The sequence below is a fragment of the Narcine bancroftii genome, chromosome 6, assembly GCF_036971445.1.
Source record: "Narcine bancroftii isolate sNarBan1 chromosome 6, sNarBan1.hap1, whole genome shotgun sequence".
NCBI lineage: Eukaryota > Metazoa > Chordata > Chondrichthyes > Torpediniformes > Narcinidae > Narcine > Narcine bancroftii.
The window spans coordinates 242084195-242098329 of NC_091474.1; the positions used below are offsets into that span (position 1 = coordinate 242084195).

At 46.9% G+C, this 14135-nt stretch overlaps 1 protein-coding gene across 9 annotated transcripts in view; it reads left to right on the forward strand.

The window, feature by feature from the left end:
• The window catches only part of LOC138737182 (CSC1-like protein 2), a 243333-nt gene that overhangs the window by 218793 nt on the left and 10405 nt on the right, over nt 1–14135 (forward strand). For 8 of the 9 annotated variants that reach the window (XM_069887811.1, XM_069887809.1, XM_069887812.1 and 5 more), the window contains 3 exons: nt 6929–7096; nt 8742–8857; nt 11871–11930. In XM_069887811.1, coding sequence (XP_069743912.1) covers nt 6929–7096; nt 8742–8857; nt 11871–11930 — 344 coding nt within the window. The remainder of the gene's footprint in view (nt 1–6928; nt 7097–8741; nt 8858–11870; nt 11931–14135) is intronic. The other variant, XM_069887815.1, reaches the window with a different exon arrangement.

Here is a 14135-nt window from a genome sequence, read left to right on the forward strand (position 1 = left end):
AAACCGTAATGTGTATTGCGTTCAGTCAATTAGCGGCCATTATTTAATTAAAACATTAGATGGTGAGGGCAAGGGATTAATCAATGGAAGTTGCTGAGCCAAGTATGATACCCAACCTGTTGGCGAGCTGTGCCCAGAGCGCAAATGTAAACTGGGCGCCACGATTGCTGGTGAGGTGACCCGGGACGCCGAACCGGGCGACCGAACCATGCAACAGTGCTCAGGAGCAGGAGTCGGTGGAGATGTCTGGCATCGGGATCACCTCAGGCCAGCGAGTGGTGCAGTCCACCACCGTAAACAGGTAACATTGCCCCAGGAAATGGGTAAGGGCCCGACGATGTCCATGTGAATGTGGCTGAACTGTTCCCAGACGTGCTTGAACTCCTGAACGGGTGCCCTGGTGTGCCTGTGCACCTTTGACGTCTGGCAATGGATGCATGTTCTGGCCCAGCCCGCAATCTGCTTCTGCAGCCCATGCCATATGAACCATTCTGCAACTATCCAGACCGTGGACCTGATGGATGGATATGAAAGGTTGTGGATGTGGATGTGATGGAAGGCCTGCCTGCGCCGCTGCTGGGGAACCACTGGCTGCAGGGTGCCCAAGGAGATATCGCACAGGATGATGCCTTCGCCACTCGGAGTCGGGAGGTCTCGGAATCGCAGGCCCGTGATGGCGGTCTTAAAGGCCCTCGTCTCCTCATCAGATTTCTGGTCCCGGCTGAGCTGGTCAAGTCGAGGCCGGACGTCAGCACGCAGATGGCCGGTCGCGAGAGTGCATCGTCAACCACATTGTCCTTCCCTACCTTGTGCCGAATGTCGATGGTAAACTCCAACACAAAGGAGAGGTGACACTGCTGGCGGGCCAACCAGGGATCCTTCGCCATCGTGAGCGCCTGGGTGAAGGGTTTGTGGTCGGTGAAAATGGTAAAAGTCCTCCCCTCCAAAAAATAGCGAAAATGCTGCACTGCCAGGTACATGCCCAGTAACTCGCGGTCGAAGGCACTATACTTGCATTCTGGCAGGCGGAGCAGGCGGCTGAAGAATGCCAGTAGCTTCCAATGTCCATTCACCTGCTGTTCCAGGACGGCACCGACGGCTGCGGCAGAGGCATCGACAGAGAGTGTGCAGGTGGGCGAGCATGGCGGTCTTCGCGAGGGCGTCCTTGGTGGCCTCGAATGCCGTGCAGGCTTCTGGGTTCCAAGCAAGCGTCTTGTGTCTGCCTGCGATGAGGGCGAACAGCGACTGCATGATGCGCACAGCATCTGGGATGAAGCGGTTGTAAAAGTTGACCATACCCGCGAACTCCTGTAGCCCTTTGAGGCTCTCCGGGCGTGGGAACTCCCTGATAGCGGCGACCTTCGCAGCAGCGGGCCTGGCTCCTTTGGCTGTGATGGTATGGCCCAGGAACTGCATGGACTTTTTCCCAAACTGGCACTTGGCCGGGTTGATGGTAAGGCCGAAGTCGGCCAGCCGGGAGGAAAGGGCATGTAGGTGGGCCTTGTGTTGAGCCCAGTCTTTGCTGGCGACGAGGATGTCGTCCAAATAAATAAAGACGAAATCCAAGTCCCTGCCCAGAGAGTCCATGAGGCGCTGGAAGGTCTGACCGGCGTTCTTGAGCCCGAACGGCATGCGCAGGAATTCGAACAAGCCAAAGGAGTTGATGATGGCCATCTTGGGTATGTCCTCAGGTTGCACTGGGATCTGGTGATATCCGCGCACCAGGTCAACCTTGGAGAAGACCCTCACACCGTGCAGGTTGGCCATAAAGTCTTGGATGTGAGGGATGGGGGTAACGGTCAGGAGCGGCTGCCTCGTTGAGCCATCGATAGTCTCCGCAGGGATGCCAGCCACTGGAGGCTTTCAAGACCAGGTGGAGCAGCGAGGCCCACGGGCTGTCGGACCGCCGAATGATCCCCAGCTCCAACAGGTGCGAAAACTCTTCCTTCGCTACCTGGAGCTTGTCAGGCGGGAGCCGGCGTTCCTTGGCGTGAACCGGTGGGCCCTGGGTGGGGATGTGGTGGAACACCCCGTGGCGCAGTGAGGCAGCGGAGAACTGTGGCTTGAGGAGTGTTGGGAACTCGTCCAGGATTCGCTGGAACTCGTCTCTGGGCGTGCTGTTCGTGGCCACCTGTGGTTTGTTAGGTAAAAACATCATGAGCTGGGAATGTAGAGGGAGTCACCCAGTGCTGGGCTGTAACAAGATGCAGTTGTGACCTTGTACTCTCAAGATAAATTGATGTGCAGGAGGCTAGCAGAGAGGGACAGCAACAGTTTATTCATTGGACAATGTCATGGTATGATAATTTACTAAGTACGTATCCTAAGGTATATAAAAAACACCACTTGCTGATAACGGCAGAATGCGCCTTCTCCAACTAACACTGTTAGTTGCAAGTGTTACAATCCGGCAATAAAGAACAAAGAACCTTGATTTCGACTTAGTCTGGTGTTTGACTCACTCATTCATGAACAAAGCAGACCTAACAGGTTGTACGAGGAGGTAGTCTGCACCCAGGATGGCAGTCGGTAGGAACGAGATGGTGAAACTCCACGCGAAATTCCATTGGCCGATCTGGAAGTGGACTGTTTTGTCTACATACATCCGGATTGCTATTGTGTTGGCCACACAGAGGAGAGGTCCACGAGGTCGGTTCCTGGACCGACGGCCATGGCGGGGATAACGCTGATCTGGGCTCCATTGTCAACAAGGAGTCCCGCAGGTAGAGGAGGCTGTGTCCTTGGCCAGCCACCACAGCCATTAACAACGGCCGGCCTGGTCGTTTCCCTGGAACGAGCAGGACTGACGACATTTCCGAGCCTTGGCTCCCCAGCGATGGTGGTAGAAGCAGAGGCCTGAAGCGGGGCCGGTTCGCCTGCCTAGTGGTGAGCCGCCACACTGTATTATAACCAAAGTTTTGGGCCTAAGCCCTTATCAAGTTCTAACATCGAATATTGAAGAGCTTCTGCCCAAAACATTGGTTATATATCTTTATCTCCTATAAACGCTGTGGGACTTGCTGAGTTTCTCCAGCACTTTTGTGTATTTACTACATTCACATCATCTGCAGACTCTACTGTTTCACTCTGTACTCAGTGCAAGGAACTGGTCAGGACTCCTAAGGGTGCTCCACTTCTGGAAAGTGTGCAGGTGAGCAAAGGACATTGCCCAGTTATGATGCACCCTGGTTCACTCGGGGAGACGCGTCTTGGTTGACCCATGGTGTGCTCACTTGTTGAGGTTCACCAGAATGTGACCTAGATGTTTAAGTCTTATTAGAATATAGAACATCACAGTACAGTATAGGCCTTTCAGCCCACAATGTTGTGCCGACCCATACATACCTACTCCACCATCAATCTAATCCTTCCCTCCTCAGCCCAAAACCTATGTGCCATTAAATGTCCCTATTGTACCAGCCTCCACCACCATTCCCAGCAATGCATTCCACAAATTCACCACTCTTTGTAAAAAGAAAGTTGACATTTCCCATGCACTTTCATCCTTAAACAGATGTCCTCTAGTATTAGCTATTCAAGAAATGAGGGACAGCAAGAAGGAAATTATAGACCGGTTATCCTGACGTCAGTGGTTGGGAAGCTGTTGGAGTCGATTGTCAAGGATGAGGTTATGGAATACATAGAGGCACATGACAAGAGGGGCCATGGTTTCCTCAAGGGAAAATCTTACTTGACAAACCTTTTTTTTTAAATTTAGACATACAGCATGGTAGGAGGCCATTTCGCCCCTCAAGTCTGTGCTGCCAGGTTTACACATTTACACCCCCAGTATGTTTAGAACGGTGGGAGGAAACTGGAGCCCCCGGGGGAAAACAACCCATTAGAATTCTTTGACAGAAGTGACAAGCATGCTGAATAAAGGAGATGCAGTGGATGTTGCGTAGAGTATTTGGATTTTCAGCAGGCCTTTGACAAGGTGCTGCACATGAGGTTACTTAACACGATAAAAGCCCATGATACAACAGGAAACACTAGCATGGGACGATTGGCAGGAAACAGAGTAGGAATGCATGGTTGGCTGCCAGTTATTAGTGGCGCTTCACAGGGGTCGGTGTTGGGGCCGCTTCTTTTTATGTTGTATATTAATGATTTAGATTATGGGATGAATGGCTTTGCAGATGATACGAAGGTAGTTGGAGGAGTAAGCTGCGGAAGGACTTGGATGAAGAGAATGGACAGAGAAATGCCAAATAAAATAACAATGTCAGAAAGTGTACAGTCACACACTTTTGTGGAAGAAATAAATGGGCAGACTTTTTTCTAACTGGGGAGAAAATTGGACATTTCCAGATGCAAAGGGCCCTGGGAGACCTTGTAAAGGAAAGACTGAAGGTAAACTTCCCGCTTGAATCAGCAGTGAAGAAGGCAAATGTAATGCTGGCATTCATTTCAAAAGGAATAGAATATAGGGACAGGGATGTGTTGAGGGAGAGATTGATAGGTTCTTGATTAGCCAGGGCATCAAAGGCTAGGGGAGAAGGCCGGGTTGTGGGAAAATGGATCAGCTCATGATTGATTGGTGGGGCAGACCCGATGGGGTGAATAGACTATTTCTGCTCCTATGTCTCATGGTCTATTGCCACCATAGGCTGGCCACTCCATACCTTTCATAATCTTGTACAAGTTTTCCAATGTTTTCATCAACTCCCTGCCCCCACCCCCAATTCTACCACCCACCAAATGCACCGTGGATGATTTTCACAGCCAATGAACTTGTCGCGGTCACATACTTACCTTCGTGGGGAGGAGGTGAGTGAGTGTCAGGATCACCCATGAGCCAATGAGAAGGTCAGAGGAGTTTAGCTGGGTGGTGTTTGGGTGTTGAAGAATGCAATGATGTGTCTAGTGAATAATAAAAGAAAGTCAACTTCATGGTGTCCTCAAGAAACGAGAGAGTGTATTCTTTTAGTTTGTAAGCTGTGGTAAATCAGTGCCGATACAAACCTATCAACCTGCACATTTGTGGGATGTGGACCCTGGAGAAATCCGCATAGTATTGCAGTAACTTTCTGAATGTTCTTTTCAGAATCTGACCACATTACCGACACTTGCAGAGACTAACAAAGGGCAGATCGTCATTGAGAAGTAGATTTATTGTCATATAACTGACATGAAGTTTCAGCCAGATTCTGTCCTATCTATAAATAAAGCCATAAGCAAGCCATGCCTTAAAATTCAATTTGGGGTGCTGTAACTATATTTTTTAAATGGCAGCGCTGCCATTGACCACGCATTGAAATGCCAGTTGAATTCTCTGAATTGTCCGGGCACAACTTCAGGTGTCCATTTAGAACAGAGATGCAGAGGAATTTCTTAAACCAGAGGGCGGTGAATCTGTGGAATTTGTTGCCACAGGGAGTCATTGGGTGTATTTAATTCAGCGATTAGGCCTTCTCATAGTCAGCCTCCTCATGGAGGTCAGCTAAATCCCAAATGAAAAGGTTTTTCTTATCTTTTCATACAGGCCCAGAAAAGCCTGCTCCAATGTCTCCTTTCAACGTGGACGTGGCTGGGGCATCGATGTGGTGTTCAGGAGGTGCGGCTACTGATACTATGATGCCATACATACACGCCGAGCAATGGCTGACTTTGTTATCCATAATCCCCCACTCAGCTGGAACTGCTCTGTGTTTCCCAGAATGGTGACAGCTGTATGGGGGATTATGAGTAGGGTAAATGGCCATTGCTCTTCTGCGTATTGAGCCGCTGGCGCCGATGAGCAACCCTGAAGGTTGAGGCAGCCCAGTAAGGTGCCGGAGGCCAGAACGGCTGGCGGGGCTGTCACAGTCAGCCCCGGCTGCCCTCGATGGCCTGTCTCCCGCTGCCCTGATGGCACTCCCCCCATCAGCCGCCCCTGCCCTGAGAAGGTCATGGAGGGAGAGGGATGAGTGAGTGGGATAGAGAAAAGTGAGGTGGGTTATGAGCTGACTGCGTAACCGCAACATCATCAGTCCACCCCTATTCAGCCGCTTGCAGCGGCAGTACATTATTATGCGTGGTGCAGCACTCCACTCCGCCGCTGACACTACTTCAGAGTTGGCACCTTGGAGCTGGCCAGTGACAATTCATGAAGGTAATTTTACCAACGTGAGGGCTGCCTTTACATTCAGATTTTTTTGCTTTATGAAATGGCCTATTGATAGTTTCTTAATTAGGCAGACCATTGATGGAGAGAAGGCTGGGTAGGGGGGCTGAGTGGGTGAATGGATCAGCTCATGATTAAATGGCGGGCCAGACCCGAAGGGCTGAAGAGCCTATTTATGCTCCTTTTTCTTACGGTGTCGTGATTTTGGGGGTGGGGGCACAATTTTCCAATGTGCAGGATAATTTGTATGCAAGAAAAACATTCCTCCTCCTTTAAAAACTAAACAACAATGCCCTGCTCACCAGAATGGTTATTTTGCATCTGGATCACTGCTGTTGTGTTCCAAATCCCACACTGCTTGAAGGACCAGCTGTTCAAATGAAAAGTGTAAGCAGGAACCTTTGTGCTGAAGGGCAAGAACATTCTGAGATGGTAACAACTTCCTTTGGAGCAAAGAGTTCGTCATGAAAGTGCTGGAACGCCAAGAAGAGCACACGCTGGAGATCGTTCAACATGTTATATATTGTCCAGGAGTTAAAACTGCCAGTCCCTCTTCACAGCTTTCATCCGCTGATGCAGAGTTCCAGCTCAAAATATCAACTGTCCTTTCTCTCCCATGGATGCTTCTCGACCCGCTGAGTTCCTCCAGCAGCTTGTGTTTTTTTCTGCTCCAGGTTCCAGTACCTACAGTCTCTTGTCTGTCCCTCCCTTTAATATTGCCTCATGGTGAAAAGAAACTTAAAAACATTTTGTAAAAGGCCCAACGCAACCCAAGTTTATGTCCCACCAACTAATGGAACTTTTTTTTTGCTTTGCTCTCAGGTTTAATGTACATGCTCTTGAAACACCTGGTGGATCGTTATAACCTGTACTACGCGTACCTGCCTGCAAAACTGGATAAGAAGATCCACTCTGGTGCCGTGAATCAGGTGGTGGCTGCGCCCATCCTCTGCCTGCTCTGCCTGCTCTTCTTCTCCACTGTAAGAACAGGTGAGATCATTTCCATGGACTTGGAGCATTGAGCACAAGTCCAGTTATCCCCATATTGACTTAAATATCAATTAGAAGTCAGAAACCAAAGTGAAGAATCCATAAAAACTGCAACATAATTGATTACTATAGTTTTTTAAGTTAAAATGAAAATATAAAATATCAAGGACACAAATTTAAATCATACAAATGACTTTCATTTATACATGTAATTAAAGCCACATCTGAAATCCGAGCAAGAACAAGAGTGACACAGTGGGGCAGCAAGTTCTGGTCCAGGGACCTGGGTCTGGTTCCATCTGTTTGCATGTTCTCTCTGTGACCTTGTGGGCTTCCATTTTCCTCCCACATCCCAATGGCATGTGGATCGGCAGATTAACTAGCCACTGTTAAATGCTTCAAACGTAGCTGGATGGAGTTGATGGAAGTGTGGGGAGGATGAAGAACCGAGTTACAAGGAAAGGTTAAATAGGTGAGGACTTTATTCCCTGGAGTGCCGGAGAATGAGGGCAGATTTGATCAAGGTATACACAATGACAAAGGTATAGATGACGCAAATGCAAGCAGGCCTTTTTCCACTGAGGTTGAGTGAGACAAAAATGAGAGGACATGGGTTCAGGCTACAGCAGTTAGCTTAACGCCTACGATCGGGACCGGACTGGAGTTCGAATCCTGCACAGTCTATAAGGAGTTTGTATGTTCTTCCCGTGTCTGCGTGGATTTTCCTTGGGGGGCTCTGTTTTCCTTCCACCATTCAAAATGTACCTAGGGGTGGGGGGGTAGGTTATTGGAGTGTAAATTGGGCAACATGAACTTATGGGCTAAAATGGCCTGTTACTGTGCTGTATGTCTAAATCTTTTAAAAAGGGTGTTTAAGAGAAAAATCAGGCGGAACTCCACACAGTGAGTGGTGGGAATGTGGAATGGGCTGTCAGTGGAAGTGATTATTAGACATTCACCGTATATGATGGAATATAGGATGATTGCATATAGGATTGCCCTAGATTTTCCACCTAAAATGTCGGTTTTGAGCTATGCTTAGTTGTATAGGTTGACCCCGCCCCCACCCCAAGTCTGGCACTTACCACTGACCAGTCACAATATTTTAATACCAAATTACCCTGTAATGGTTTTAATTGTTTAAGCATATTTTAAAAATAAACCACCATCAGTTCCCGTTACAGGCTGTTTAAAGCCTGTATAGAGCCGATGGCAGTCGGACTGGGCAGATGGACCCCACAAGGGAGTGCTGAGACTTTGCTAGACACGTGCAGGTTTGCCCCGCTGAACTAACAATGCCCCTTGATGCGCGTGCATTCTTTTTTCTGTCACTATTTGCGTGGAGGTGAGTCAGGTAATCAGCATGAGAAAGGTGTGTCGAGACTCTAACCAGGACACTTGTGTGGAGATTAACTTTACTGTTTAAACTGAGAATTACATCAGTAAGGGTCTCCTTATGACCCAAACATAGGCTGGTGCCTGAATAAAATGGTGGGGAGGGAGAGGAAGGGGCAAGGGGAAGAGAACAGGTAAGAAGTCATGGGTGGATTTGGGTGGGAGAATAGAAAAGCTGATAGGTGATAGGATATTAGGACGTCGGTGTTGAAAATGTCACTAAATAACCTTAAGTATTTCTTTCTTTCAGGATTCTTAGCTGCTACATCCATGTTTACATTTGTTGTGTTGGTAGTCACCATCATTATCTGCCTCTCTCATGTCTGTTTTGGCCACTTCAAATACCTCAGTGCACACAACTACAAGGTAAGCGACTTTTTATCCAGTATATCCTGTATGCTTGGGGGTAACTCTTACTAATGATACCAGAGGCTGCAGATTCTCGTCTTGGAACAAAGACTACCTACTGGAGGAACTCAATGGGTCAAGCAGCATCAGTGGAAGAAAAATAATTCAAAGTTCAAATTTATTGTCCGAGTACGTCCATGACAACACGTACAACCCTGAGATTCTTGTTCCTGCAGGCCAGGCAGAATTTCTAATTACCGGTAACTGTAAACTACACTAGAAGAAAAAAATGTAAACAAACTGTGGAAATTCAGAAATATAAATATTCAATAATAAATAATGAGCAAAATGAGAGTCCTTAAATAAGTTTCTGAGTTTGTTGTTGAGGGATGGCAACTATTCCTGAACCTGGAGGTACAAGTACTGTGGTAGCTTGAGCTCCTTCCTGACGGTAGCAGTGAGAACAGAGCATGTCCTGGGTGGTGTGGATCTTTGATGATTGCTCCTGCTCTCCAACGGCGGTGTTCCATGGAGACATTTCTCAGTGGTTGGGAGAGTTTTGCCTGTGAAGTGCTGGGCTGTGTCCACTCCATTTGCAGGGATTTCCACTCAAGGGTATTGGTACCCCACACCAGACTGTGAAGCAGCCAGTCAGAACACTGTCCACTGCACATCTGTTGAAGTTTGCCATGGTTTCTGATAACATACCAAACCTCCGCAAACTCTAAGGAGGAAGAGGTGCTGACGTGCTTTCTTCACCATGCCATTGGTGTGATGGGTCCAGGAGAGATCCTCCGAGAAGGGTGACTCCTGGGAATTTAAAGTTGCTGACCCCCGCCACCAATGATCTCTGTCAAGATTTCAGGTTGAAACCCTTCATCGGATGTTGGTGAACGATTTCAACCTGAAAAAGTCTGTCATTTCCTTCTTTCTCCATTCCCCTCCCCCACTGATGGAGCTCAGCCCATGGAGTTCCTCCAACGTTGTTTTTTGACCCACTATTTCAGCTGCCGATCTGACCAGTTCCTTTAAGGTCTCTGCACAAACACTCACTGTAGGGGGTAAAACAGGAGAATTTCAATTCTGCACAAAATTTTGTGATGGTCGCAAACTGCTTGGATTATGATGTATGTGTGGTGTATATACACACCAGCAGCATGTCGTCAACTTGGTGACCTTAAGGCAGACTTGCCTCAGCAACAGAATAATGCAATATGTGCAGTTTAAACCTGTTTGTCACGATGAAACACTGTTGCAGTTAGCCAAGGAAGATGCTGGTTTTCCCCTTCTACTCTGCCACACATCATCCTGGCATTAATGCCCAGGCAATGGCTCTACTAAAATTGACATCCTTCCACATTTCAAGAATCCTCCTAGGTAATAAATCCTCCAGTTTCTCCAAGGAGGAAGTCAAAGGAAATTGGGTATTCTTCCATTTATTAAGATTCTTTCTTTGCCTGAAATCATTGTTTCGTCTGTGTTGGTGAGGGCTTCTGGCCGATTGACCTGTGACCGTCATCACATGCTTGTCTGTACATGAGCATAGTTTTGTGGATCACTGTTCCGGCCACTCTGCCCTGGATGTGCTAATGCTACTCAGGCCTGAATTGGGACCTGCTAATTTAGCTGGGTTCAAGCCTGCAGTGTGTGGCTTAGGGTCACCCTTCCATAGAGAGACATCCACTGCCCAAGTATTCAGGGAGCTTTTTAATTTTATAGATAGAGCACACTAACAGGCCCATGAGTCCATGCTGCCCAAATATACAAATTAACCTGCAAATCACGTTCATTTTGGGAGGGAACCAGAGCACCCGAAGGAAATCCATGCAGGTCGCGGGGAGAACGGGCAAACTCCTTATAGACAGCGCCACCTGAATTTGCTTTTAAAATTTATTGTTTTGCCACTCCTGGTGTATATATGTACAAAATTAGTATACACACCAAGATATGTATCTCTCTATATATCTAGCTCCAGCTTTGCACCTTGAGAGACAACAATATATAGATAAAGAGATTTAGAGATGTGTATGTTTGCATATGTATAAATAAATATAGAGATGTATGCATTTATTCAGTAGCAACACGTATGACTTTAGTTAGACCCCATTTGGAATATTGTTTTTGTTTTCATTTCTGGTCACCTCACTGCCGGAAGAGAGGGTGCAGAAAAGCTTTACAAAGATGCTGCCTGGATTGGATAGGTTGAGTGAACTTCATCCTCTCTCCTTGGAACAATGAGAGGTGACCTGATAGAGGTATACAAGATGATGAGAGGCATTGACTGTGCAGATGGCCAGGGCTGAAATGGCTATTGTGAGCAGATGTAGTTTTAAAGTGCTTGGGAGAAAGTACGGGGAGGGGGGGGCGGGAGGGTGATGTAAGAGGTAAGTTCTTCAGACAGAGGGTGGGTGCATGGAATATGCAGCCGGCAATGATGCTGGAGGCTGGTACAATAGGATCTTTGAAGAGACCTAGTGCATGGAACTGAGAAAAATGAAAGGTTTTGCTGTAGGGAAATTCTAGGCAGTTGTTAGAGTAGGGCTAACAACTAATGAAAGACCTGGGCCCTGCTGTCAATTCCTATGTAGAAATTAAATATACAGAGAGAAATAGAGATACAGACATTCCTTTGGTTGATTTCTTTGTTTCAAGTAATAAAACTGCTACCCCAATCTTTCCTTCCTGTGATCAATCTGTCTGCCTTCCGGTACACCAACGTGTCTGATCCCCAAAACTGAGGGTGCTCCAAATCTGCATTCACCTGAGGCAGGTTGTGACATGATGTCTTTCTGCCAATTAGCTTTGACCCCACTTTCCACTGAGTCATGATATCTGGAGTGGGAACACTGATTTTGTCTGTTTTCCCACAAGGGACCACTGAGGATAATGCTGGAGCCAGGAATGAAATCAGTTGAAGCTATTTTAATGGAGGAGGGATTCAAATCTCTTGGGGCCAATAGTAAGATGACCCTTGCCAGATCTTTCTTTTTTTACACTTGCAGAGAATATAACATGCCTTGTTGATTTTCAGCAAGCCTCCACTCCAGCCGATGCAATAAGCACAGAGGACGAATCCTATTACAGGACACTGGTAACTCTCACCATGGAGTGTGTGGGAATTAACCCTGACTAATTTCACCAAATCATTCTTGCAGATAACGGTGACGTGTAATGATCAAATTGGAAGCCTTCACTTGATTTTTGCATGCTGGGTCTTCTTTTCCTGTCCTTTCATTGTAGCACTCCTCCCAGCAAGGAATTCAAGGTGGGCAGTGGGAATGCTCCTTCTGTTTTGTTGCCATCAGATCTTCTCAAAACCAAGCTAACATGAGTTTAGTTGAGCTGCATGTATGCAGCCTACAAGCACTGGTAGTTCAGTTTATGAAACCCCAGGCACATTTAATTCCCACCCATGGAAAATAATGCCAGAGTAGGCTATTTTCCCCTTCAAGCCTGCTCCACCATTCAACGTTGATCCTTTTTCTCAATACCTGCACCATCCCCATTCACTATCTCCAACGCTTTGACTTCCATTGCCCTTCTGTAATAGGTTTATCACTCATTGAAGGAATTTCTACTCCTCCTAGTCTTAAGTTATAGTTGTCCAACATAGAAACAGGCCCTTCGACCCACCAAATCTGTTTTGGCCACCATGCCTAACTATACTAATCCCACTTGCATGTCTTACTAGCCGTGCCCTTCACTCTTTCAAGGTTATGCTGGCCCCGAATTCTTCTTGTCTTTCTTTTCAACCTCACGTTTTCCCATTGTTCCCTTTTCTTGGAATTAGTCACAACACTTGAGAGTTCAAAGTTTGCCTTCCTCCAGTGTTGAGACTTTATCTCAAGCACCAGCCCTGTCTTGCTCCATGATGGTCTTGAAACTATTAGAATTATGGTCACTGGTCCCAAAGTGCTCCAGGCCAATAACATTGACCACTTGCCCAGCCTCATTTCCGGAGAAGAATTTGTGTGTAATTGCTTCTCCACTATTGTTTCAGAAAACGTTTTGAGGCACACATGAGAAATTCTGCCCCATCTCCTCCCTTGGTTCTAAAGCAGTCCCAGTCAATATTAGGCAAATTTTTAAACAGGTTACAAACCTATTTCCCTGAATATATACTCGAATTTGTGCTGACCTTTGGAGAGCCAAATGTTTGATCCCTTCAAAGTGATATCCCTCACTTCCCCCCCGCCCCCTCTTGTTTCCATGTTCTATGCATATGGCTTCACTAAACATTTCCCCTGGGATACTTTCTATTGACGCGAAATTACCTTCGTCCTTGCCTCCACTTCCATCACTCCAGAAGCCTCGGTATGCTGGAACATAGATGCTAGTCCTACCTCAACCATTTTTCTGGAATAGAACCATGCTCTGCTTTCATCTGCCTTCACTGTAAGGCTTCTTGCAGAGTACGGAATATAAAAAAAGTTGGGAGGTCATGTTTTAGACGTTGGTGAGGCCCCCAGGCAGTCCCTAGGTTACAAACATCCATCTTACGGACAATCTGTACTAACAAATTGTTCGCCAATTCACGGAAGTGCTTAATGTTATCTTCCGGTATGCAAGACATTGATGGACCAAGAGCAAGTCTTAACTTTCATTCGTGATTTTTTTTCCCCTTTTTTTGCATAGAAAAGTAAAATACATACTATAAACTCAGTGTTTATACTATAAACTATGACTAACTGATGCTAAATAAGATCTGTTCCAACTTACCTACAAATTTGACAAAGACAGACTCAGGAACGGAACTCGTTCGTAACCTGGGGACTGCCTGTGCTGTGTTCGGTTTTACTCACCATGCTATAGTAAAGATATTGTCAAGCTGAAGAGGGTGCAGAGAAAATTTGTTAGGGTATGGCCAGGGCTTTGTTTGTGGAGGGCGGGGGGGTCGAGCAGGGCCTGAACTACAGGGAAAGGTTGAACAGGTTGGGCCTATATTCCTTGGAGTGCAGCAGGAGGATGAGGAATGATCTCAAGAGAAGTGTACAAAATCGTGAGAGGAATAGATGGGGTGAATGCTCAGAGCCTTCTGCCTAGAGTAGAGGAATCAGTAAAAGAAGACATGGGTTAAAGGTGAGAGGAGAAAGATTTAACAGGAACCTGAAGGGTAACTTTTTTAACAATGGGTAATAGATGTGTGGAATGGGCTGCCAGAGGAAGTGGTTGATGCACATATTAATGGTGAAGAACAAATTGGACAGACACCTGGATAAGATGGGTTTAGAGGGATATGGGCCCAATGCAGGCAAGTGGGACTGGATTGGGTGGAACATTTTGGTCGGCATAGGAA